The sequence below is a fragment of the Centropristis striata genome, chromosome 3 (genome assembly GCF_030273125.1).
Source record: "Centropristis striata isolate RG_2023a ecotype Rhode Island chromosome 3, C.striata_1.0, whole genome shotgun sequence".
In the NCBI taxonomy this organism is placed as follows: Eukaryota; Metazoa; Chordata; class Actinopteri; order Perciformes; family Serranidae; genus Centropristis; species Centropristis striata.
In genome coordinates this window covers 8,375,930-8,402,473 of record NC_081519.1, presented here as the reverse complement: position 1 = coordinate 8,402,473, position 26,544 = coordinate 8,375,930, and the positions used below count along the sequence as shown (strand labels likewise).

At 39.0% G+C, this 26,544-nt stretch overlaps 2 protein-coding genes across 2 annotated transcripts in view; both read left to right on the top strand.

Annotated features, from left to right (window-relative positions):
- Positions 1–16,838, top strand: part of tex264a (testis expressed 264, ER-phagy receptor a) — an 82,238-nt gene extending 65,400 nt beyond the window's left edge. Inside the window, exons 3-4 of the mRNA XM_059329905.1 lie at positions 5,896–6,067; positions 15,435–16,838. Of these exons, the coding sequence (XP_059185888.1) occupies positions 5,896–6,067; positions 15,435–15,835 (573 nt within the window). The 3' untranslated portion in view covers positions 15,836–16,838. The remainder of the gene's footprint in view (positions 1–5,895; positions 6,068–15,434) is intronic.
- A 2,828-nt stretch (positions 16,839–19,666) lies between these two features.
- The window catches only part of grm2a (glutamate receptor, metabotropic 2a), a 43,579-nt gene continuing 36,701 nt past the window's right edge, over positions 19,667–26,544 (top strand). Inside the window, exon 1 of the mRNA XM_059328969.1 lies at positions 19,667–20,629. The gene's annotated coding sequence lies outside the window, so the exon portion shown is untranslated. The remainder of the gene's footprint in view (positions 20,630–26,544) is intronic.

Sequence of the window (26,544 nt, the reverse complement as noted above, 5' to 3'; positions counted from 1 at the left end):
ATGGCTGTTTTACCATCAAGGCTCATAAACTAAACTCTATATTCTAGACTTCTCTAATTGGGATGCTTTCCCACCCTGAGAGGCTGTAACCAAACACAGAAGTGAAATCAGGTCTTGTGGGTTTTGGTTGTAATTAAAACCTTTAGTGCTTAATTGCACATAATTAAAATTATGTTAAGTATTTTTTAGAGCCCTTTGCAGATGCAAAACCATACATTTGGGAATATTCACTTCAAATAAAAAGAGTACTTTGCATTAAGAAATTAAATGTATAATAGTAGGATCACATATTCTCCATTAACAGCCTAATCTCTATTGATTTAAATGCAACTTGTTTAATAGAGAAACACATTAGTGCTGCAAGGTCATTCATTATTAAGAGCAAAGTTGCAAGACAAAGAGAAAGGGACCAGGACTTAAAGTGACCTATTTTGTAGAACCACTATAATGCCAGGAACAGGTCATGGTCTGTGGAAAATGTCGGTTTCATGCTGCTGATAAACCAACTGGTTGTTCACTTGCTGGTTCTCTGCTCAGGATGATGGATCAGTGATGAGAGAATAAGTGTGACTGAGTCTCCTCTGAGGCGGCACGGAGGAACAACTGACCCATTTTAAGATGGTTCACTCTCATCTGCCTCTGTAACCTGCAGGAGAGCATGTTTTAAACCCAGCAGCTCTAGGACACAGACGCAGGTTAAGTGGATGCATGTTGACTCCATGATAGGCTATGGGGAAATAGACGACACCCAATCAGAGAGCAGACATGGAGGCTGAGACCAGGAAAGGGCACCGGGAGGAAATAGAACATCTTGCTTGTCGTATAATTAAAACATTCGAGCCAGGGGCGAGTTTTGATTATGACGGAACAGTTAATCTATCTGCTATTTCTTTATTCATTTCCCAGGTGAGAGGGAATATGGATTTTTACTGGTCAGTGAAACATACCTCTCAAAGATAAGACCTGCTTTGATCTGCTGATCACTGTTTAATAATGTATGCTTAAAATAATCAGACTGATGTGTTCCATGAAAGAAACTAGTTTAAGTCCCATCATATGGAAGCCTAGAGCAACCTATCACCCTGCTTCCAAAATAGTTTGGATGCTGTGAGAAATGCAATAAAAACTGAATGTATTGATATACAAACCTCAGGACATGTTGCTAACAGCTTACAGCTTTCTACAGAGAACTCATGCATATAAACTTTGTTCTCTATTACATGCATCAATCTACAGACCGTGTACTGCCACAGTTATAATTGAAGAGTATATGATGACGTGTATATTAAAAGTATGTTCAAAAGAAACAACATAATTAAAATGACCCCATCGGAAAATCTATAGTTTGTAATGTCTAATGAATGTTGACTGATGCAGAAAAAAGACAAATCATAATTAAAGTTGTAATTTTATTTGAAGAGATTGTATGGCAGTGCAACAGTGACACTGTTTCCAAATACATACAGTATGTTTGGGTCAATTATGTATAAAATAAAACACTCTGAATTGAATATTATAATCAAAAATTAAATACCTGCAGGAAGGGACACCTTTTAATAATATTAATAAACACCTCCGTTTGGAGAGCGTTTGGTTAGAAGGTGTGAATGAGATTTTTTAAACTCTACTTGATATTGCAAAAATTGGCTCTTCTGCTGGCAGGTGCGTGAATCTCAATTGTATTTTTAGCATAGATATATTTCTGGATAGGGCTGTGTATTGGCAAGAATCTGGCAGTAGGATACATATCATGACATTAGTGGTTGGGATTCAACATACGCAATATATTTTGATAGTGTAAATAAGGTTATGTAATGCAAAAAATGTAATTTTAGGAAAACTTTCATAATAAAGAACACAGCGCCACATGCATCAAATCTAAATAAGAACAAAATTGTATTTTTTTATGCAATCACAACTGTGGGATGTGCATTTGTATTTGTTACAGTCCATGAAACATAATTTCACCAAGATAATTCAGACATTTTTATTCAAAGTGGTGCAAATATCAAAACTTCCATAGGAAAAAAGCAACAAGATCTCCAACCTCAACAACAGAAAAGGTGGTTTGTTAATACAACCAATAACGACCCATATGAGCATTTTACGGCTTGCGAATGTAAAAGAAAAAAGAAAAAGGCTGCACTTTTGTTGAGTGGAGGCTATAAAACCACCAATCTAGGTTTAGGGCAAAAAACTTTCTGGTAAGGTGTTAGGGTTAGGGTTAGAATACAGTTTAAAAAGTAAATAAAATGTACGTAAATGAACAAAAAACGTGAAGTTGTTACAAGGCTGAAGTGACTATGGAAGGGATATAGTTCGTAAAAAACGTTAGGCAAGGACGTTTATTTTTGTTTTCGCATGGCACCTGAACCCCGTTCTCCTGGGTGAAAGTCTGACCTTTGTTCGACCCATCCACCTCCCACTTAGCCTGAATGTGAATTCCACAATTTAAATGCCGAATCGCCATCATTCATTAATATTATGGCCACTAGAGGGCGGTGGAGGTAAGTCTAAAACGTAAATATGGGTCGTATTTTGCTGCCTGCACAAACAATCTATGGGAAGTTTTTGAAGGGAGACCATTCCCATATTTACTTAAAACACTTAACCATGGGGCGCCCCGGTGGCACACCTGGTAGAGCGCGTACCATGGAGGCACCGTCCTCGTGAGCGGGCGGCCCGGGTTCCAATCTGACTCGGAGCCCTTTCCCGCATGTCTTCCCCTCTGTCTCCCCCTTTCACTCTGTTTCTCACTATCAATAAAGCCTTGAAAATGGTAAAAAAATATCTTAAAAAAAAAAAAAAAAAAAAAAACACTTAACTACACTACAATACTGTACTGACATTTTTGCTTAACCAAGCATTATATTTGCAGGACAGGACCAGAACTACACATTTTATCAGTCTATTACATTTTATAGAGTCTAATTTAAGCTGAAATGCTTTTTCTCTGAAAATATTGTAAAGCAAATTACTGCAAGTATGTAGCAGAGTGATGAATAATCCAGTCCTCCTCCATGTTTTCACTGGATGGCCTGTTTTAGCTTTGCATGCCACAGTAATGTCAAAGCAACACTAATTACCCACGGCTACAACAAAATATTTTCAGTTTGTAGAGAAATTTGTCATTTCCTGTGCTGACGGCAAAAATTCCACACATGCAGCAGAGTGAGGTCTCACACTGTCGCGGAGTGCAGAGAATATTCAGGGTTTCATTTCTACCAAAGATAATACGAGGTGATTTCATGATGAGTTCCTCCTCCCCAGTCGATGGTGATGTAAATCAGTAAAATCTCCTGGTGGAAATGAAAATCTGCAGTCCCTGCTGGCACGAGAATATGATAATTATGAACAAGTAACTGTTTTAACAAGGTAAATGTTGCTGTCAGTAATGCACACACATAATGGTACACATCTTTCTCACATGCTGTTTCCTCTTTTCTGTGACAGTATCCCTTGGAGACTTGTGTGCGCGCCTTCACTATAGTGAACTGTCTTTGTCTAGATTTCCATGCTCATTATCGGAGCAGGTTCAAGGAGATGGGTACTCATTTGCATAGGCAGCCCCAGGGCTGGAGCCCCCATGTGTGGGAGCCAGGTGATTCATACCGGCTCCAACAGTCTTCTTTTGCAGAGGATTAGATTAAAACCAATCAATCAGCCTAGATCGCCCTGACCCAAAGGAAAATGAGTCAGGTGACCGGTGTGAGACTGTTCAACATGTTTCTCGCCCTCTGGTAAAGCCCAGAATAGCCCTATTTGTCGCACAACCGTGGCAACAACGCACGTCTGTACCTTCACTGTAATTTAGAGTCGAGGCATTTCTTGAAAGTCTGAGAAGGTTCACACAGTGAGGGGCAGACCAGCGTGAGCATGAAATTCAAATAAAGGGAGTTATATTGTGAAGTAGAGTCTGATCTAGCTGTTAATCTGTCCATGTTGGAAAATATATGTAGGAAAAACCACAAGGTATTCACCACAAAGACAAGTGGAAAAATATAGTGATGTTTATTGAAAAAAAAGACACTTATCCAGTAGCAACTGGAAATGTGGAAAACATTTTGTCTTAGCAAATAACATTAGAGGAAGTCTGGTGTCTATTAGAGAGTGGAAATTTGGAGAAACAGCTTTTTAAATGAAAGGCACTTTTCTAACTGGTTGCTTTAGACCTAAGAGGCTTCAATGAGGAATTAAACTTGGAATCTTTATTATAAAGTAGAGGCTATTACATTTTGTTTGTAGAATAAGATTATCACTAGCTAATCAGTGATGGAAATTAACTTAATACATTTACTCCTTACATTTACATTTAGTACTTAAATGGAATATAGCTGAAACACATCCTGAACTACATCAGTTCAAAAAAACAAAACTGTAAATATGTTTATTTCTATTGTAAAGGTGGGCATTTTAATATGGGAGTGAATGAGGACTGACCTCACGGACTGACCTCACTGACAGACCTGTTTGGAGCCAGCCTCAAGTGGCCAGTCAAGGAACTGCAGTTTTTAGCACTTCATCTTTGGCTTCACTTTTCCGCTCCTGAGGTTTCACCTTGACCCTAACCCTACCTGCCTATGAGCAAGAGTTTAAGCTACTAGTGTGTATAAAGTATCTAAAATTAGCTCCACCTTGACCAACTACAACAATTACATTCTGCTTACACAAATAAAAATTCACTGATAATGATCCGATCATGTGATTTATCAAAATGCAACATTCTTGAGGCCATTTTTCTGCACGATGTACTTCTGTATTTTTTTTATTATTTTGGTACAATTTACTGGACTTTTACTTGTGTTGGAGTATTTTACATTGTGTTATTGATCCATATTCTTAAGTACAGTGTCTGAATAAGTCTCCCATCACGGTAGCTAATGAAGGAATTTATTGATTTTTTTGAGAGCAGCATTAGTGAAAATAGATTTTTTGTTGAAATATAATTCACTTTTCTCACATTTCAGTTTGGTTATGTGGCCAACAATATTAAAAATTGTAGTTGGAAAATTGGATTGGATTGTAAATCACATAAAAGTAAAGCCGAGCTGTCTGTTTATCAATTAGATTTTGTGCAATGTGTACTGCTTGAGTTCAATCTATTGTCAAGCCATTTTGGTCATGTATTCCTGCACGGTATCTCATACTAAATCATTCATGTGTCACTTTGCGACCGATCATAGCACAGACCAGCCTGCTCGGCTCACTCAGGCCGCCTCCTGCTGCACTCTGACGGCCCATTGGAGAGCTCGCGCCTCTGTCGTCCCCTGAGGACTATATGAAAGCGTAAAGCAAAATTATGCAAGGCTAATGTCCTCTTTAGAGAAAATATGGTATAATATTTATAAACTCTCCACTTTCTACACACACCACAGGAGGGTGCAAATGTAGACACATAGATGTGGATGGTAATGCAACTTTAATGGACTCACATGGGTGGGCATATTCATATTAATGTGCCAAAGACATAGTGTTATGTCAGCAAAGTGTCGACATTTTAAAGCTACATATCTCTGATATTTTCTGCTCTTCTAAGGTATTCAGTCCAATCTAAGATCTTTACAATCATCTACATCATGCATATTTTTACACGCCAGTTTTCTGTAAGTGAAGCAGCACAATCTATAACCACATTGCACACATTTCTACCTAAATGTATAGTTTGATGTCTTCAATCTTACAACTGAAAATAAGAAGCAGTTTGTAATAACTTCCATCTCTTTTTCTTTCCAATCCTAGCATGATGTTACTATGAAAAGTTAACCTATTCTTATTTAGACAGAAACCTGTCGAAGTTTGTGATAATGTATTGCCATTGCCTTCAGGGTTTTTTTGTGCATTGATATAAAGTACAAATTGTCTAACAGTCCCACTTTGCCTCTTTTTCTGCCACAGGAGAGGAAGCTGTGCGCGTTCCCAACTATTGAGATCTGCAGTTCAGATGTCACCAACTATATGGTTCCACTGTCTCGCCAGACAGACTTCTTTGTTCCAGAGATGAAGGAGGAGTTGAAAACAGATGTCAAAGAAGAGGACTCTGACGAGGACAGAGGAACTGACATCACAGGTAATGTTGTGCGTTTTGTCCATTGTAACCAAAAACTATTGGATTATTGCAACTCACTCTTCACCTGTCTTTATAAAATCTATCTATAAAAGCAAGAAGCGTGTGCGTGTGCGTGTGCGTGTGCGTGTGTGTGCGTGTGTGTGCGTGTGTGTGCGTGTGTGTGTGCGTGAGCGTGTGCGTGTGCGCGTGCGTGTGTGTGTCCAACCTCAATGACAGAATAGACAGTTTTTCAATACCACCCATAACGACACATATGAGTGTTTGTCAAAAGCAGCTCACGGTACACTGGAGCATTCTAAAAATAGCACACACGTCGTTACACATACATGTATGGTTCATGCTTGTAAAAAAAGCTGTGGTTTTGGTGAATTTAGGATACCACTGACCTAGGTTTAGGGCAAATAACTTCCTGGTAAGGCGTTATAAAAAACAGTTTAAACCGTAAATAAATGTACGTAAATGCCGGATGTAAAGTAGTAACGAGGGTGATGTGAGCCATTGAAGTTACGTAAAAGGTCATTTAATTAGTTTAAATTAGTTTAGTTATGTAAAAAAAACGTGAGGCACGGTCGTTCATTTTTGTTTTAACACGGAACATGAAACCCGTTCTCCTGGCTTAAAGACCCTTTCTCCCACCCTCCGTGACAGCCTAAAACATAAATATGAGTCCTATTTTACGTCATGTACTAACGATCTATTGTGACTTTCTTGAGTGGAGACCAATCTGAAATGTGCTGTATAAATAAACATATTACAATTATTAATACTGTTGACCAATCCAACTCGCTGGATGTGCATAAACAACAACAAAATATAAAGCTGTGTTTTTTTTGTCAACTAATTGCAGTCTAATTGCAGTGTTGACAGACACACAGGTTTCTGCTCTATTGAGAGGCTATAGCTCGTGTCAGTAAGGCGCAAACAAAGAGGAAATATGTGCCAACTTTTATTTTGTCCGACCCGCCCGCCCTTGATCACTGAGGACATCAGATATATGAGACTGTGTAATTGTTCTGTCACTACAAGTATGTGTCTTCAAGCGCAATGTCTTCTCTGCTGCTATTAAACTTGTTTGACCTGTAGGCCGGACCTGTGGCAGTATTGACTTTGTCATTGTACAAATCACTCGAGAAAGAAAATGGTGTTGGTTTGATGGGACAGGGTGGGTGGAGGTGGGCTGATTTATCAGATCAGGTGATGTCTGCCTTGAGCTTAGATCATGTTACATCCCCTGTAAACACAACCTAAATCCCATCAGGGAGAAGGTCTTGCGTGATCTGCACATGTTTACGGGTTTTTGGCATGTTTAGATTGGGGTCGCCGTCGAAGCAGAATGGCGTTGCCTGTGACGGCTAAAGGCAATTCTTCAGACAGAAACGGCACGATTGTCAGCTGTGGTGCCGATGACATTCTGCTGAACTGAGAGTCAAGGCTATTCACAACTTTAAATTAGTTTGTCAGCAGCACCAGACCGAGACAAAGTTTTGATTATGGCTTGCTTTTCTAACAAATGAGAAAGTTAATAAGAACGAACTAAAGTGCTTGGAAACAGTTCACTATGGTAATTCAGATAAAAATCAGGTTGATCTTGCATGTTTTATACTCTTTTAATGATGGTGTCTTTCTCCTCCAGTATAGACACACACACACACACACACACACACACACACACACACACACACACAAACACACACTGCCTCAAACAACTTTTTATTTTCTACCTCAACATAGAAAAGTACACTGTCACCTTCAACCCTCAACCACCTTCAGCTCACATAACCTACTTGAATTCCAGAGTTGATAAAAGTAAAAGGAAGATAAATAATAGCGGCAATAAAATCATAAAAGGGAATAATAACAATAAAACATGAGAGGAGAAGTATTATATAATGTCATGGCAGAAGTCAAACTCACATCCATCATATTGACTCAAGTGGTTGTCGTAGTTCACACAAGGAGTGTGAGATAACTACAAGCCTTTGGAATAACAATGTAGATAATCGGTTATATAAAAAAACCCACCTCACACATGCTTTAGGCTCTGATTAAAGGATGTGTTTATGCTCCTTTTGAAACATTCAATGCCCAGGGCCCCTTTATTGTTCACTTGAGAGCTGAGAAGGAGCTATTGTGTGATTGGTGGTAGCAGCAACATAAATAGAGTTTCAAGAGGGAGCAGATTTCTACTGTGAAGTGTTACTTTTATCACACTTTATCCAGCCGCACTGTTTATTGTGCGTTTGCAGTGTCCACTTGAAGTGTAAACTAATCTTGTTGTTTTTTTTTCTTTGGAAAGTTTGGTTAAATAACTTGAAATCAGATTTTATTTTTCCTACTGAAGAAACTGTTTGCATGCACAGCTCAGGTATTATACAGTCATGGAAACATGGTTTTCTTGTTAATAACCAAAATCATTGTCAAGAAAACCATGGAAAATGGACACTTGAGTGTGTGTGTGTGTGTGTGTGTGTGTGTGTGTGTTCCCGTGTGTTCCCGTGTGTGTTCCCGTGTGTGTGTGTGTGTATGTATGTGTGTGTGTTCCCGTGTGTGTTCCCGTGTGTGTTCCCATGTGTGTGTGTGTGTGTTCCCGCGTGTGTGTGTGTTCCCGTGTGTGTGTGTGTGTGTGTGTGTGTGTGTGTGTGTGTGTGTTCCCGTGTGTGTTCCCGTGTGTGTGTGTGTGTGTGTGTGTGTGTGTGTTCCCGTGTGTGTTCCCAGACACAGCTGAGGTTTCTTAATGAGAGACAGATCAATCAGTGGAGCTGAGCTTTGTCTGACAAGCCAGCGGTGGAGATCCTGCTCCGCCACCTGGGAGATTGCCTTCGACTTTTCCTCCCTCAACTCCACCGTCCACTTTATAGAGCGTCTTCGTGACCATAAACTCTGCCTGCGCCCCAAACATTTGTCCTGCTTCCACCCTCACAGCACACTGAGAGCATGTAAACACCCAAACAAAATGAAAACACTTTTATGATAATCTGGTGATCACAGCAGCTACTGTTTGTGCCGCGAGAAGCTTGTTAATCTTTTGAGGACACAAACCGGCCGCAGTGTAAAACGGGCCAGTGGGCTTAATTTTTTATCCCATTTATACCCCTGATGAATGATCTCTTCATCACAGAGAGACACAGGGGACTGACTGGACCCTGCTGATACACCCTCACAAAATATGGCAGGCTTGTTAAAATTGTTAATTAATTTGAAATTGGTAATTGTGCACATGCTTTTACTTCACTTAATGTCTAGTTAAATTTTTGTAATTAGTGTGTAATTGCACAACAAAAGGTTTTCTCGCACTATTAAACTATGTGATATTTGAAGGAGGTATCACTTAGCATCTGATGTAACTATGTTTCACTGTCGTGATGCAACAAGCTCTTACCCTAAATCTGTAATTGTAATCCATGTATAAGGCATTTCTGCACATTAAAGTCAGTAAGAAAATTAGTTGTTATTGGAAATGTGTTTGAGCTTGTAAGATTTGTGTTTAATTACAGTGTTCTCTATAATTTCTTCATATATATTATTTATGATCTCATATCATATATATTAATCTTTGCTTGAAAGTCATAATAATTTTCAATGTCTTATTTGCTGGTTGACATCCATTAAAGCTCCTTTCAAATTATGTGTATAACTCTTAAAAAATTATAATCAAGTTTTCTATCACAAAACAAATACTTGGAAAATAGTTGAAATAGAGAGGAAACAAAATGACATATTTATGTAGGCCAACCTGGAGGTTGGCATCAACATGGGGTCTATTGAGAATTCGTCTATAGGATTAGAAAATAAGCTCTGTGGCAAACACACGTTTCTGATGTTTACATGTTTCGTTCAGCAGGATAATCTTAGTGTCTAAGAGAGTCTCCAACAAGCTAACCATGGGTTTGACACGCTAGCAAAAGTGTAGCCTTATAAATTGTTTATTAAGCTAATCTACAATCTTCAAGAGTTTGCAAGAGCATTGAAAACACGACTAGAGGCTGTAAAGCGGACTAGTGAGAGAGTTCCCTTCCCTGTCCAGTGTGATGACATTTAATGTCCACGACAACCACTGTAGTCTCATTTAGTCACTTGTTAGCAACCGTCTTTTAAAGGACACATAAAAAATTCAAAATTCCCAAGTGGGGGTATTAACTAACATTTTTTATGTCGAGCAAAAAAAAAACCCACTACTAAACATCTGTTTAGTTTCTGTTAACCACAGACCTTATATCAGCATCTAACCAGAAACCCATTCAAAATCCTCACTGAGTTTGAGCAGATACACCCAAGGGTGCTAACAAGCTAACTTACTTTGTGGTTTAAGAACTCATTCCTATGGCGCCCTATTGGTCCAAAGGAGAGAGCCGTAGACATCCATGTTGTTTGAACTTGAACTTAACATGGTATTAAATCCATTTAATACCATGTTAAGTTCAAGTTTTACGATGATGGACTTTAGAGGGTTAGGCAATTCATTTGCCTTTATTGTAATGGCATAGTCAGGTTAGAACTAAAAACAAACTCAACATTCGTACATTTATGTACAACAGTACATGTGTATACTTAATGATAAATATCTTAAAATACTCCTTCCTCCCGCAGCACTAATTTGTAAACAGGATTATCCCTCTACTGTATCACCTCTTAACTTCTGTGTGTGCATTATATTGTCGCACTTTTCTTGCCATCCACTCAGACTGTGATTCTCCAAACTCTCAGCATGCCTCAGCCCGATCTGTCTCTAATTACCTCCTTAAAAAATCCTCTCCTCTGTTCCGAACAGTTGGAAGAACAAGACCTTGATTCTCTGCTAATAATCCCGATGGGCCCAATTTAGAACCTAATTTAGGCAAATGTTATCTAAAAGACTTTCAGAGGCACAGCTGGCTTCAACCAGGGTTCCAATTTCAAGACTTGCTTGCAGTTTTAGAGGGGGTGAAAGTTGTCCAGTGTGTTGAGGCTCTTCCTTGGGGGGCTGTCCACCCAATTACCCTAAATAGACCCATTATTTCCCGTAAAAATCCTTGTATTGTAAAATAAATCTCCCTGGAAAACTGCTTTTACTGCAACATGCAAATGAAATATAAATCACTACCATTTAAAAACATCACATCTGAGCCTCTTCACATTCACACCAGACTTGTTCCACTGAAGACCATTCCCAGTGGTTTTGTTTGGACCTGCTAGCTAATCAACAGGCTCATAAATAGATATTATAAATAACCTAAATGGACTTCCCATATATAGATATTCTTGACTGCAGACAGGATCAGATCTGCTGGATGTGATAATTAGATTGTTGAGTGATGTTGAGATTCAAATGAATGAAAGCGAAGCCTGACCGCAGCAAGGAGCTCGGAGACTCTCTTGTATTTGGGTACCAGATGACACATTTAGTGCAAACACAGTTTGATGTGTGGATGACTTTTTTTCGGAGTGTTAAAGCAGCAAGAAAATAGCTTGGACGATAGTGTTTTAGTGTCCCCTGGGATAATCAAGTCAACACAAGCCAGTTTTATCGGTGGAAAAGAAGCTTGTGCTGATTGGAAATCTCTGTTCTCCATATACTCGCCAATAGTTTCCTTTCTCCTCAATATGAGTATTTAACATTATGGATGTGATTTGGATAAAGATAATAATTATGTTCAATAGAGCATGAGGCTGCAATATTGTTACACCAAGCACAGACTTTTAAAAGGGAGCCGTTGTTTTAACAGAGGAGAAATGAGTGGTCAGCATGACCTTCACTAGAACAAATCTTTTGCAAAGAGGATGTGTAATATCCTAAAGCTGGCCTTTGGCATCTGGGTTAAACCCGAAATACAAGATGTTAAGTTTTTCTTTGACAACAGGACGAAGTCACATGCTGAACGCTACCCTCCCACCACCTCATGGCGATCAGATCGAGTTGGGTGATCATGAGCAACCAAGACTGGAAGATATAAAATCAGATAACCAGCTGCCATAAGACTGTATAACACCAGCACAATCTGAACATTTTTGCATATAATCTGCACTCTGCACATTCTCCACTTAATTTGCACTAAGTTGTATATAGTATATTATTATTATTATTTTGTTGTATATTTTGTATATTGTTAAATGTCTTTTCTTAGATTGTTTTTTTTTTAAATCTTATCTTAAAAATTGTGTGAAATTTTGCGGCTGTAACAAAGAAATTTCCCCGTTGTGGGATTAATAGAGTCAAATCTAATCTAATCTAAAGCTTGTGGAAGACATTTCATATCGAGGCTGTTCATTTTAAACCAGGTGTATTAGTCCCATACAAAAACATGAAATGTGTCAACATATTGTGCAAGAACAGGAGAGGCAAAGACGAGTCATAATTGAAAAACTTTCCCCCAGAATTTAGCATAGACATTTTAAGTCTGCTTTTGGCAGAGGAGGTTTTGTCTCATTCGTTCCTCCTGAAGTCTCTTCCAGACGACCTGCTCGCTGAGTAATATTTGCTGTGTAGGTGGGAGATGTGAAGTGCCTCTTCCATTAATAAGTCTCTATTCCTATTTTCATTTGTAATTTCAGGTAGTCTAAGCCACAAAGGTGTCATATTTTTCATTTGTCTCCTTCATTTCTTTTACTTTTATCTTTGGCCTATCTTTCCTTTTACAGCACTTAATCTATTTCAACCTTCCTGTAAGATTTTCTTATTTCAAGATTTCACTGCAATTACTATATTTTTGTTCACAACTTACCCTTCTGGTATGCTTACACACAAACACCTAAAAATACCAGGAGTAAGAGATAATGAATGGCTATTCAGTAACTTGGAAACACAGATCAAAAGCCAATTAGAATCAGGTTCAGGCTGAAAGCATTAGCAAGCTGATCATGTGGGTGAAAAAAAATCTCCATCAATTAAGCTAATGGAGGCCGTTCATGATCATTTCAGTTGTGTTGTGTGCTGCAGACGGCAGCAGTAAGAGCATCCCCTGCCTGCAGAGCTGAAGCTGAACTGTGGCACAATGCAAGTAACGCTGCTCACATGGTGATGAATCGTCTTTGAAAGATCTTTTCTCTCTTTAATAATAATAATAATCTGATTCTTCTGAGCTCAGCTGGCACAGTGGTGAGCTGACTCCTGATGAGCTTTAATAACCACGTTCAAGCTGAAGGAAATTGGGATGCTATCATTATAATGATGTAACTAAATGTATGAAGATACTGATCTGGTGAATTTTTAAGTGAAGTTTCATAATACAACAGTTATTCCGCTCAGTTGTTATCAAAAGATGGCAGAGAATGAAAACAATTTTTCATCTTTACGTACTTGCATCTTCAATTAGGTTTATTGCAAAGTATAATTTTATTATAGGTTACTGTGTTAACCTTTGTTTCTATATGAAAATTATGCTAGCAGTGTGGCTCTGTATGCCAATTTCTGTCTGGCAGTCAGTCTGTCCGGACTCCAGTATCCCAACAACTAGAATGACATTTTGGGGTTTTAGTGTGATTAAACACAACTGATCCAGAGAAACATACATTGAACTTTTGACCTAGGTGGGGAAAAGCCTTGCTGAGAACATAAAACCCTCTGAAAGGTCTCCTTAATGTGTTATATTATGAGGATATTGAGCTGGGGAATATAGTACCCCAGGGACATAGATATGCTCCTGTTTGTCCTCACAGAAAACACTTAAGATGTTGTGTGTGTGTGTAGTATAGACCTCTCAACAGTGTAGCTTAATATAAAATCATGTTTCTGGTGACTTCTATAAGCGTCTCAAAGAATCAATGGTGAATTAATGGTTATGGTTTACCCTAATGTCCAAATAGTCATGTCCAACTGTATCTCTAATTTAGTTATAATGTACAGCGAGCTGGTCATTATTAGAAACAGAACTCTGACAGGTTGATGCAGCACCAGTCCTGAAGGGCTTCTTTTTCACCAATAATGAACCACTCAGTGTACATTATCCTGATTATTACATGGCTACTTACTACAGAAATCAATACTCACACACAGAATATTGTTTTAAAAGTGATGTTATTTCTTCAGCTTAAGAAAGTTGAGTTGATGACCTCACTGATTGAATGCCATACTGCTATTTTTTTGAACACACCCCTCTCAACTAATTGCCCAATTGCACGAGCGTGCATATCACAAATGCTGTGTCTTGTTGGTTTTCTGAGAATCTACTGCACCTACTGGTAAATTGTTTGCCATGTAGCAATAAAAAATATACTAAAAACCTGGATTAATCTGGTTAGTCACATTGGACTGCTATTATTTTTAACACTACGGTATATAGCAACAGTCTATTATATATAGCAAAAGTCTGTTATACATAGCAACAGTATTATATATAGCAAAGTTCTGTTATATATAGCAACAGTCTGTTGTATATAGCAACAGTCTATTGTATATAGCAACAGTCTATATAGCATATATAGCAACAGTCTATTATATACATAGCAACAGTATTATATATAGCAAAGTTCTTTTATATATAGCTACAGTCTATTATATATAGCAACGGTCTATTATATATAGCAACGGTCTATTATATATAGCAACGGTCTATTATATATAGCAACGGTCTGTTATATATAGCAACTGTCTATTACATACAGCAACAGTCTATTTTATATAGCAACAGTCTATTATATAGAGCAAAGGTCTATTATATATAGCAATGGTCTGAACTATATAGCAAATGTCTGATATATACAGCAACAGTCTGGTGGTGTACTGGTTAGCCAGTTGAAAGAGTCTTGCACAGCAAGAGGGTGTGAAGTTGAAGTTGAAGTTGGCATGTTCTGTGTGAAGTTTGCATGTTCTCCCCGTGGTTTCTCTCCAGATCCTCTGACTTCCTCCCACAGTCAAAAAAACATGCCGCTTAGGTTTAATTGGTGACTCTAAATTGCCTATAGGAGTGAATGAGAATGTAAGTGGTTGTCTGTCTCCCCTGTGATAGTCTGGCGACCCGTCCAGGGTGTAACCCGCCTCTCACTCAATGTAAGCTGGGAACAACTCCAGCCGTCCACAAACCAAGTTCGAATAACACTGTAATTGACCAATGAAGATTGAGTATTCAGCAAATACAATATAATGTAATAATGTAGGGTAAACTTTAGGAGGTCATTGCACTTCCTAAGCATTTACCTATAATGGTTTCTGCCAGTAAACATTACAGGGTATTAAAAACTTCATTTTCCAGTGTTCTCCTCTGAATTGTTGAGGTAGTATTGAATTCTTTAAAGGCCCACCCAGGGAAATCCCACACTATAGCTGCAACATTTGCATATTATAAATCCACACCTGTTGTTTACTCTAATTGAGTTTTCCTTTCCTGCAATTAGTTTGTTTTTCCCACACTCACAGAGTGTATTTTATCTGTTTCTCTGTCCCGTGTTGCTGCAGGTGCAGACTCCCACAGTGATGTGAGCTCAGTGAGCGGCGGCGTGCCCTGGGACAGCAGAGAGACGTCCCTGGCAGCTTCCACAGCCGCCTCCTTGGCATCGTCCCTGCCTCTGAGGGACGTAATGGATGCAAATGAAGACATTAAGCGCAGGGACAACAGCGATAGAGGCTCGAATGAGTCCATGGGCAGTGGCTCGTCCTTTGAAGAGCTTGACATGGATCAAGAGGAGCAGGAGGCGGGAGAAGAGAGAGAAGAGAAGGGAGACGGAGAAGAGGCGGAGATCCCTGAGGGTGAAGACGGAGCTAGAGAAGCAGTTGAACTGGTGGCTGAGAAGACTGAGCCCTTGGGGGATGGAGAGGAGAGGGAGGATGCTGAAGAGATAAGAGATGAGGCCATGTAACGCTGGCGTGCTAGAGTTTCTCAGTTGTTGCCGGTTATCTGTCATGTAATCTTGTTGGTGGATCTAAAGCTGTTCATGCCATGACCAACATGCCGTATTTCTGCGCCTTCTCATTCTCTTTTTGAAGCCTGTATTTTTTTTTCTCATACTGTAATCTCATTTTTAAAAATAATTCTATAGTTCAGGAGAGAACAACAGACAGCCCCGTTTGGTTAAGTCCTCTTGAGCAAAACTAATTTTCTCTGCGCATGATGTGCGGGCAAAATATTTTTCCATCTCTGTATTTCATTTTAAACTATAATCCCGTGTGAATCCCCACTATTCCTGCTCAGATTAGAAGTGACACTTCAGTTTAAGATTAACATCAAAGGAAAGACACTGAGGCCGGCTATGCTGGATCACCATGCAGCATCTTTTTGCCTGTGTGTGACAGTTGATATTGTACCCCACTTTCAAGGTCATGTCCCGAGGATTTGTATGTAACGTGTTGGTGTGCATTACCCGACTTTGGTGTCTTGATATACAGTTACGATGGGGTGAAAATGTGCAGGAGCTAATGTCGTAGAAATTTTGACGGACCTATTTTAATGTGTTATTCTTTTTTTCCCCAGTTTGAAGAAATTTTAAGTCTGAGGCAGAAGAAACTTTCCTCAACACCGATAAAGTAACATCACTGAAAAGCCTCCAAGTCACCAAAACTTTAAATGCAATTCAAAGATGCAAACTTTCCTCTTTGATACTGTACAGAACATTTTATTGTCACCCTGTGCTCAGATAATTGCTTTAGTTTTTTTCTTTTAATGTAGTGTTCTCTTCTATAGTCGGTTTGTTGAACCACTCTACAGTTCTGTTCGTACCTAAAATTCACTCTCTTCCAGAGACTAGTTGTGATCTGTTCGTAGGTTGAAAGTGTTGGTGCTGTGAGATATTGGAAGTGATGTACAGCACATTGCCTTTGTTGTGTCTTTCTGTCTGTAATAAAATTTTCAAATGAAAAGTTAAATTGACAGGAATCACTTGTGCTTAGGTTATGTTGCACAAAAAATCATGTAACCATTATTCTTTACAGCCATCTGTTAAAAATAACCTCAATTTCAGGTTTTAATACAAAGCCCCATCATTATCTCTCAGTTCTTATCCATTTTATTTATCTGCATCCCAACAAAGTGTGGGTGGCAGTGGGACACATTGTTATGGAGAAGTTGGCGCCTAATAACTTAAGCTCTCTCTTAACCACTTTCAAGGTTTCTCATTGTAATGACTGACTCTTCCTGCGGCTTCTTTTGCAGAGGCGAAGACATGCAATTCAAAAGCTGAATAAAAGAGAAACGTTCAAGAAAGAGCCAATAATGGCATAATTTATCTCCCAGTGCAAGTTGAGAAAATTAAGCAAAGCTGCTTTGAGGGTTTCTTGAGGGAGTAATTTCCCCTGGCACACTTAAAATGTTTAATCAGTGCGCACAAAATAATACAAATGTGGCTGCCTTTTGGGAAGCACAAACAGCAGACAAAATGTTATTGTATCCAAATTCTGTCACCTGTAGCCAGAGCTGCGTTAATTTGAGCAGCGTTTGAATGAGAGATTTGGCATTTGTGTTGCAGTTTATTTAATCAGCTGTGAGTTCAGCAGAAGAGGAAGAATGGGCTCCAACACACTATTGATGTTTGATGGACACCAATGTTTTTTAGCCAGTGGCTCTTAATGAGCATCGTGACCTATAAGTACAAATGCTTTTGTTAAATCCAACACCATAGCAGGCACAGTAATTCTAATGATTAATACACCATCAACCAGAGAGAAAAAGTCCCTTTTGCTCCTGTTCAGGCCCACATAATGGTGGATATTAGCTTATCACACATATTGTATATTACAAATGTTCACTGCAGATACGCCATTCTCACCAGATCAGCACAGCGCAGCCGCATGAAACTGCCGTGAAATCATCTTCCACAATCATTGAGTCCTTTCATCTCCAATTCAACAGAGGAACATCTGCATTTCGTCACTTGTACAGTGCAGTTTAGCAGTTCAGTTTTTAAAAAAAAATCTGGGTCTAGTGGAAAAAAAACATTGCGCTTGCCCTTAATGGTAGGTTGGCTAATTAAAAACGTTTTGTGAGGATATCCCGTAACATTATAGTGACAGTTGTCATTATTCTGCAGTGTTTTAACTTTAACAGCTTCTCATGTCGGCTCAGTTCACTTGGAACGTCGACCAAGATACCATCCACAATAAATGCTAATGGATCACCAAAAAAAGAGTACGTTGAGTAGAGTCGTGCTGTAATGTGCATTGGAAATGTGAAACCAGTCACGATATGACCATGTATTTAGGTCGTTTCTTCTTACCTGTTTACAGAATTTGTGCCCCTTCTGGTGGCAGATCAACACGTTGTGACCCCTACACATAACGACCACTATTTTAAAATGATAAGTTGGTCGCAGTGTTAGGTTTAGGCAAAAAAACGACTTCCCTAAGGTCAGGGCAAAAAAGTTTATGGTTGGAGGTTAAAAAAGATAGTTAAAAAAAGTAAAATAAATGCACATAGATGTCAGAAGTCAGTTAGCTATGTCGCCGATGTATCTAGCAGAAGTGAGTTTGTTACATTAGTCACATAAATCGTGACGCAGCGAAGATACTTCACTTCTAACAACATTGTTTGCTTTTGTTTTTACACGTGACATAAACACCGATGTTCTAGGTGAAAGTCCTGTGGAGCTGAAGTGGACTTTATCGTTCTTTATACTCCATCATTTGCTGCTCCTGCTTTTATATACTCCATTTATACTGTTTTTGATTGCCCGCTAACGTTAGCACGCTAGCTCGCCCATATCAATCACAATGCAGTTAAACAAATCAAATTAATGAATGATACAAGTTTTAGTTGGTCTCTCTCAATGGCACCCAGTTGGTCTTGTTGGTCCGATAACCCCGCCCCAGCCCGATGTGAGCGGTTCGCTGTTCAAGACCAGCAAAGAGTTGGTGCAACTGTTGGACCAGTTTTCCCGGCCAGGATCTGGTTCTTTGGCGGTGGAAAACAAAATAACCATTGGGCAATTGGGCCCAAGAGTCGGTAAAAAAAGGGGGTATAACCTCGTCACCTCTGTTTTGTCGTCCTTCATAATTACTATGGCCACTAGAGGGCGCTGCTAACCAGAAAGGTAAATATTGGTCATAATAAGGAGCCCGAGATATGTTGTACCTTTAATTTAACCCCCGTTTTACACTGTTCTGTTCTTAAACTTCTGCAATATGGAAATCATATAACATGTTGTTTTTTGGCCATCTAAGAACTATTTATGAGGAAATTTTCTACCATATTGCCCTAATTGTTCATTCTCAGCATGGGGAAAATCAAGTTTTAAAATCTGTCAGCTAACAGTCTGTGTGACATTCTGTCTTGTTATTAGACTATGAGATTGGTAGCTGTGCTGCTTACAGAGGTGTCATCAGTCTGCAGGGACAGATGCCCTCACCACATGTCTCTTGCACTTTCAGTTTTAATCCTGGCACCACAACCTTTGTCCAAAGGCAAAAATGAAAATCAGCCTGGAAGAGACTTGCGATGACACACTGGGTCAACAACTGATTTAATTAATTGTGAAACCCACAGGGGTGTCGTGCAGCTTTGAGGGCGCGGAGACTTATTGCCTTCCCATGATGTTAATTATTAATCTCATTACATTGCACATGGAAAGAGATAGGGGGGAGATGTCTCAACATACAAATATAGATGCTCCACTATTGCGTGTCTGAAGCTGCTTTCTGCAGGAGTGGAGGAAAAGGGTCGCAGTTCAGCCTCCCAAAGCGCATGTCCCCCCTGTGCGCATCGCTGTGCCATCTGGGACTGACCTCACACTCTCCCGACGTGTCACAACTTGTTCGCGGATCGCAAATAAAATTTCCACCGCTGAAGGTGAGCGGTCTCCAAAGAATCGTTATTTTAATATTCTGTGAGCCCCTCCTGACCGCTTGAACAAATAGGGAGCGACTTTTAAAGCGTCTCCACATCTGATCCACAGCTTATAAACCAGAACTAAACGGCAAGAAATATTTTTCATCACAGCCTCTGAAAGGCATATTGTTGATGTGCGGTGAGACAGACTGTCTCCAGGACTGTTCATGCGTGGAGCAACTGCGCCTCTGTTCAGTTATCCAAACCTTCTGAGAGTTGAGGCTCTCCCAGGTTGATGGCTCATCTGCAGCAAGATCAATTAAAAAAATACTGCGAGTAACGGAAGATTTAGCAAAGGCTGCTTGAGTAACAGGTAGAATTTAAACTTTGTGTCCGATTGCCGGGTTTCTTGCGCGCTAAAGCCGATAATCTGCATCGTATCAGCTTCATAAACGTCACATTTTTCTACTAGATTGGTCTTTGAAATGTACATTTCTTCACTCTAGGAAATGAAACGCCTTTTTCTGTCACCAGAACAAAGCATGGGGCGTCAGTTGAATTCGTGCTAGAAATGTGACTTTTGAACCAGCTTTGGGCAGCATCACACCTCTAGGTATCCGGACAGGCTCGTCGTTGAGGTTTGTGTTTTTTTCTTTCAGCACCAGGGACAGCTCCTGGCACGCGTCTCAGCTGCGCGCGGTTCAAACTTCTCGCCTCCTTCATTCATTCATTCATCCATCCACCCAGCTTCACTGCCGTTCACATCCACGCTGGTTTTAGGTTTCGAAAAAAAAGAAAAGAAGAAGTAACAACTCAACAGTGCTGCAAAGGATATGCGTTTGGTTTGCACGATCCACTGATTGCACGGCAGGTCTGGAAACTGAGGATCCCTGCACAGGTAAGAGATGTTGTGCGTGTGTTTTTGTCTTGACTGGTTGGATGCCTGAAGGTGTAGCCTATTTTGTGAACTTCTACGAGCTGGTTTACTGAGAATGAAATCTAGTGTATTCGGGATTGAATAACTGAGGAGTTGCCCTCACCTTTTATCTTTTAGATCGCATATTTAAAGTATTTTTCTGCCAAAACGAAAGGGATGGAGAATTGGATTCCTGCGTAATTTGTCTTTTTCTCGCAATTTTAGACTATTTTGTTTAAATGGACATTCCTTGCAATCGTTTTTCGTATGATGAGTACATTTTTACCTCCTTTTTGTGCACCACTACATCTCTAGCCTCTCTGCACAAGCTTCCACATGTGCAAGGCTGCTGACAAACTACTTAACAGGCGCTGCAGCACAAAACAACCGCCCTATCTCCGATCTCGCTCATATGGCAAATCACTTTGTATGATAAAAAAAAGTGGTTAACATTACCGAGGAAGTTTATTTAAAAGTCAAAAACTTGAGAATGAGTTTGTGTGGCACATGGTGTTGGAGAGAAGAAGAAGATACAGACACGGTTCATCGTGTCGTTTGGTTGCTGTTTTTTCTGTAATATGTTAATAGTTTCCGGATGCTGCAAATATATGGGTTATAAATAGTATTATTGTCGTTTTAATCTAAATTAAATACTAATCCAAATTGATAGAAGCACATCAGTGCAGATTAACATCATACTGTTGTGAGATATATTGCATGTGTTGCTATAGGTGGAGTGATTCTGTGCAATTCTTGGTTTATCATGTCATCAGGAGTTTAAAATACATTTTTAAACACACTGGGAATATAAATGAATGCCCCGAGGCGCAGATATTTAGAGGCTGTGTCGCTAATGCTGGACAAAGTCATTAAGGGAAGCAGAATGTACTGTGGATGCTTCCTCCAGTCCCAGGGGCATCTGTGCTGCATGTTCAGCACATAAAACACAATAGAAGCCCCCTCAGAATGCAGTGTAATCACTTCATCCAACACACATTCATAAACAAGTAAAGTGTTTAACTGACCATCAGTATACATGTCTCTGATCATTTTATCTTTATATAATTTAGGGTATTAGTATTGTAAATCCTCTCTCTATATGATTGAGAATATGGAATGATGTGTGAGCCTGGCGCTCACAGCTGAAGATGTTGATTACAGTAAATTATTCAGGTCATGGCTGACTGAAGAAGACCACGCTCCACTGCCATTATCTGAATCCAGAAAGAAAACAAAAAAGCAGCAGGAGAAGGTGAGGCTGTCTGACCTGTGCTCCCTATCGCAGCTCAGTGATTGCAGTCTGACTCACCTGTTACTTTTGACTTGATGCTGAGGGACCCAGTGTAACATGAGGACGGCAAACCCTATTAATAACTGTGGGTGCTGGAGGACCAGAGCCGCAAAGGTAGCGGCATGTTAAGAGCACAGGAAAAAACAATGCAAAGAAACCAAAGCAGGAAAGGCTCTTTCTCAGACATGTTCACTTGTACAGGCAAGGCAAGTCTGTTATTACATCATAGTTTTTAAAGGGGCTGAGTGTGAGGAGTTACTAGGAGCGGGTGTTGAATTACGATATTTTTTGGCAAAAACGGAATTGCTTCCAAACTATTGTGCTTAAAAAAATATTCATAATTTGGTCCCAAATGTCAATATTTCAGGAATTAATCCCATGAGCGTCAGTGAGCCAATGAGCATGCAGTATACGTATACTGAGATTTAATAATGCTCGTGATTGGCTGTCTTCACTTTACTTTTAGTATACTGCAGCCAGCCTAACAAATGGTGTACTGTTGCATGCAGAATGCACACAATGGCAACATACTACTTCATCACAACATAGCATCTTGAACTTATACTGTATACATGCTGTGCAGAGGATTGTGGGTCAGAATAGCGAGAAAAACATGCTGCAAAATGTGCCCCAATATAGTAGGACATCCTGGTATTGATCGGCAAACTGCATTTGCCAAACTATGTATTGGGATATACGCAATCTTTATGGCATACTAAATATTATGGTTGTATGGGTATTTGAACGGACAGAGATGGGGCTGCTGTGTGTGCCTTGAGGCTTGACTACAAGCCTTGAAAAGGTGTGAATGAGTTGAAAAATAAATAAATCTAAAGACTTGTACCATGAAGTGTAATGTATTGTTGAGGAACTGGTATCAAAGTCAAAGTATCAAACATTTTCAAACAATCCCCAGCCCGACCAGCTAACAGTGATTAAATTCCTGTCTGATGAATCCCTCCCGGCCAATCAAAAAAGGACAGCTTAATAGCTTTCTCTTCCTCATGGTCATGTACCCACTCACACATGTGCAGGTGAAGTACATCAGTTTGAAGCTGGACGTCTGCCAGGATCATATCACACAAAGCTTGGTCTATACTGTACACCTGATGCCCATAACATCTGTTAAATGAAATATTTAATGTCCCTCTGCACCACTGGAAATGTAGGTATTTATGTACTGATTTGTATTCTGTGTGCTGATCGCACATCTGCACTAGTGTTAATAAGACTCACGTGTGGCTGTTATGTGAAAGACAAAGTGAAAATGGAAGGTAGAATTTTTTTTTTTTAAAGAGTCTTGGGCCTAATTTTAGATGCACATAATGGACAACATTTTTTTTTTCAATGTAGGGGTGTCATAATTTACCAGTATTGACGAGAACTGTGAAATTAAATTATTGTATTGATATTGTTATGATAGTACACATATGATAATATCCTGTAAATAGTCCAGTTCCTCTTATATAATTTCAACTGGTTGCATTTTTTCACTATCCATTCAGTTAAATTGTTCTTTTTGTACAATTAAAGTTAAATAATCTCTCATCCCTACACACATGTTTTGGGTGCAATTTATTTTCCAAAAAAACGTTAAAGAGAAATTTTTCTGACTGATCAAATGTTATTATGGTCATTTCACTATCAAGAATACTTTTGGCCACAATATTGATGCAGTGAAAATCTGTTATCACAATGTCACATTGTGTATGATTTCAGGATTTCTATTTTTAAGAATAGATTTTCTATAAATTAAATGAAACATCAGACACACATTTAATGAGCACCCAAAGTCCGCTTACCATTCACTGACAATGCAGTCCTGATAAAATCATGGTTAAACCACACATTAAACTGAGAGAAAACACTATAACTACAATAGATTCAGGTAGAAAGGTTTGAGCATTGACTTACTCAAGTAAAAACATAGAGAGGCTTCCAATAATTAATCATGTATGTATGACTCTTAGATAGAAATGAACAGTACTGACTATAGATGACATTCCTATTTCACATTATTTGTGTATGTAGGAGAGGCTCCTAGGTGAGTCCTAGGTCAGCTGCATCAATAATTTCAATTGTGAGAATTGATGAACTGTTGTTGATTTATAATGCTTGCAACTCTTACAGAAATAAATCTTGACTTCAGTAATACTAACAGGATTAGTGGCACTCGAAGGAATAGGTCATCAAATTTACTCAGGACAGTGAACACAGCATTTAGATATGGATATGGAACAGTTGTGTGGTTTCCACCTCTGTTGAAGAAATATCCATGTTTAAAGCAAGAGTGCGGGACTCTTACTTATGAACATCCGTTACATTCAAGCCCCTGACAGTGGCATATAGCTTATTTGTGCTCTGAAAAAAATATATTATCAGCAATTATTTTGGGCACAATTGTATGTTGTTGTTGTGCCCCATGTATGTGCTGTGTCCTTTCTAACAGTTGTATTTCCTGTCAAGTCAGCAGATCCCACTCTCTCTTTACGTCTCATAATGCTGATTTAGTGATGTAAACATTAATGCATTATAGCGGTGGTTCCCAACCCTTTTGTCCCCACTTTTTACTTGTGATGCCTTATTATGAAGCAATATCTCCTTGCAAATGATTTTTATTTATAGCCATGTTACCATTAATTCGTAAAAAAAAAAATCGAAAAATCGAATTTTTAAGCAAATGTCGCATTAAAGAAAATGCTAATAAGGGACGTTTCCATCAACTGGTTTAGAGCGAATAAACAAAGCTGCACGAACGTACTTTGGTCAGAAGATGGCAGTGTAATGTATTGATTTAGGTTAATCCGTCAGTAAACAGTAGAAGAGGAAGAGAAGTAGAAGAGAAGTAGCTAATTGGACAACTTTGGCCAACCCATGAGAGAAATTATGTCTTCAGGAATTAGATTAAATTGGCCAATTTATAATTGTTCTTTCATGTCAGCTTGTCTTAACCGGCAGAGCAGAAACAGCTGATGCAGTCAATGTGAGTTAAATGTCCGATACATCAGAACTTATTCGAAAAAATCTTTTCTATCTCCCGTTTAGAGCATTAACTGTTTTTTGAAAAAGACAAAAACCACCTCATGGGAGTGAGAAGGTTTTTTTTTCTTTGAATTTTGGTGTTTCCATCAAGCTTTTCTCATGCAAATCTTCAAATTGCGCATCGAAATTAGTTGATGCAAACACGGCTTATAGAATAACCCAGTCGGATCTTTGGAATCATCTTGTAACCCACTACATTATCTCCTGACTCCTTTGGGGATCTGATCCCTTAATGGGAACCTCTGCAACCTCAAGCTCATTTTTTGTAGCAGCTTTCCTGTCATTACTGTAGGGTTTCAGCACTGCATTTTTTGAGTTACTGTAATTGTTTGTATCAGGCTGATATGGACTGCTCAGCCATATGATTATGTTGTAAGAAACATTAAAAACGGATCACACAAATTACACTACACCCACACAGTCCTGATAAATGCAAAACAGCTGAGTGTTAAACTCTTAATAAACAATTTACTCATAATTATTCAAGGTTTTCAAGAAACACTTTAGATTTCCTGGGGGTTTCAAGCAAACACCTACATACTTTTTTGTTTGCAGTCAATCAAATCTATAGAAATGTTGAGTCACGGTGGAAATACCACTGTGTAATCTTGCACGGTGGAATTCCCACAAATATATCACCACTTTATTGTACCTAAGGCAAGAACTAAATAAAGAGAAACTGAAGCATCTAATAAACACAGTGATGTATCCCACACAGGAATGTTTTCTAAATTAGCGCCTTTACTGATGTCAGCAGATCAACACGGCCTCATACCTAAACTTAATGGTCGCCGTTTAAAACATGTCTGTGATTGGTTAGGGTTAGACAACAAAACTACCCGGTTTTGTTTAGGGAGAAAAACTACATGGTTAGGCTTAGGAAAAGATAATGTGGCGTAAAATATTGGAAGTAAGGTAGTTCACGGTGACATGGAATAAAATGTAGCTATGCATGGGAGTTAACACCTAACTTAAAATGATGATGCAAACTTTTGATTTCACTAAAGACACAAACATGTGGAACTTGTCATTCTTTATACTCTGTATTGCCCTTGGCTTTTACACTCACTGCAGCCACTAGAGGGCGCTGCCTAGCAACAAACTCAAATATCCTCCCCTCTTAAAATAATGGCCTATGTCATTTTTTCAGGTTTTTCCAACGATTTTACCAAAGATGGCCAGCATCATGAGGAGATGATTTAGGCAAAAAGAAAAACACGAAACATTTTTGTCAAAGAATGACTTGAATATGGGTTGTTTAAAGGTGCTGTACAAATGACACATGGGGTTGTTTTTTGTGGGAACATGGTCTCGCAAATACGTTTCTAATCAAAGTATGCATATAGAGGAGTTAAGGGTGAATGAATGGGTTGAACAACCACGGGACAGGAGACCACTGTTTCTGTCCATTGTAAAACCATAAATCTTTGCTGACCTATTTTAACTAATGTATTGTATCTAACTTGTGTGACATAACATACTTATTTCAGCCCCAACCATGAATTTTTTACTAAACCTAACCAAGTTTTTTTTTTTTACAACTTTAACCAAGTGTTTAAAACTG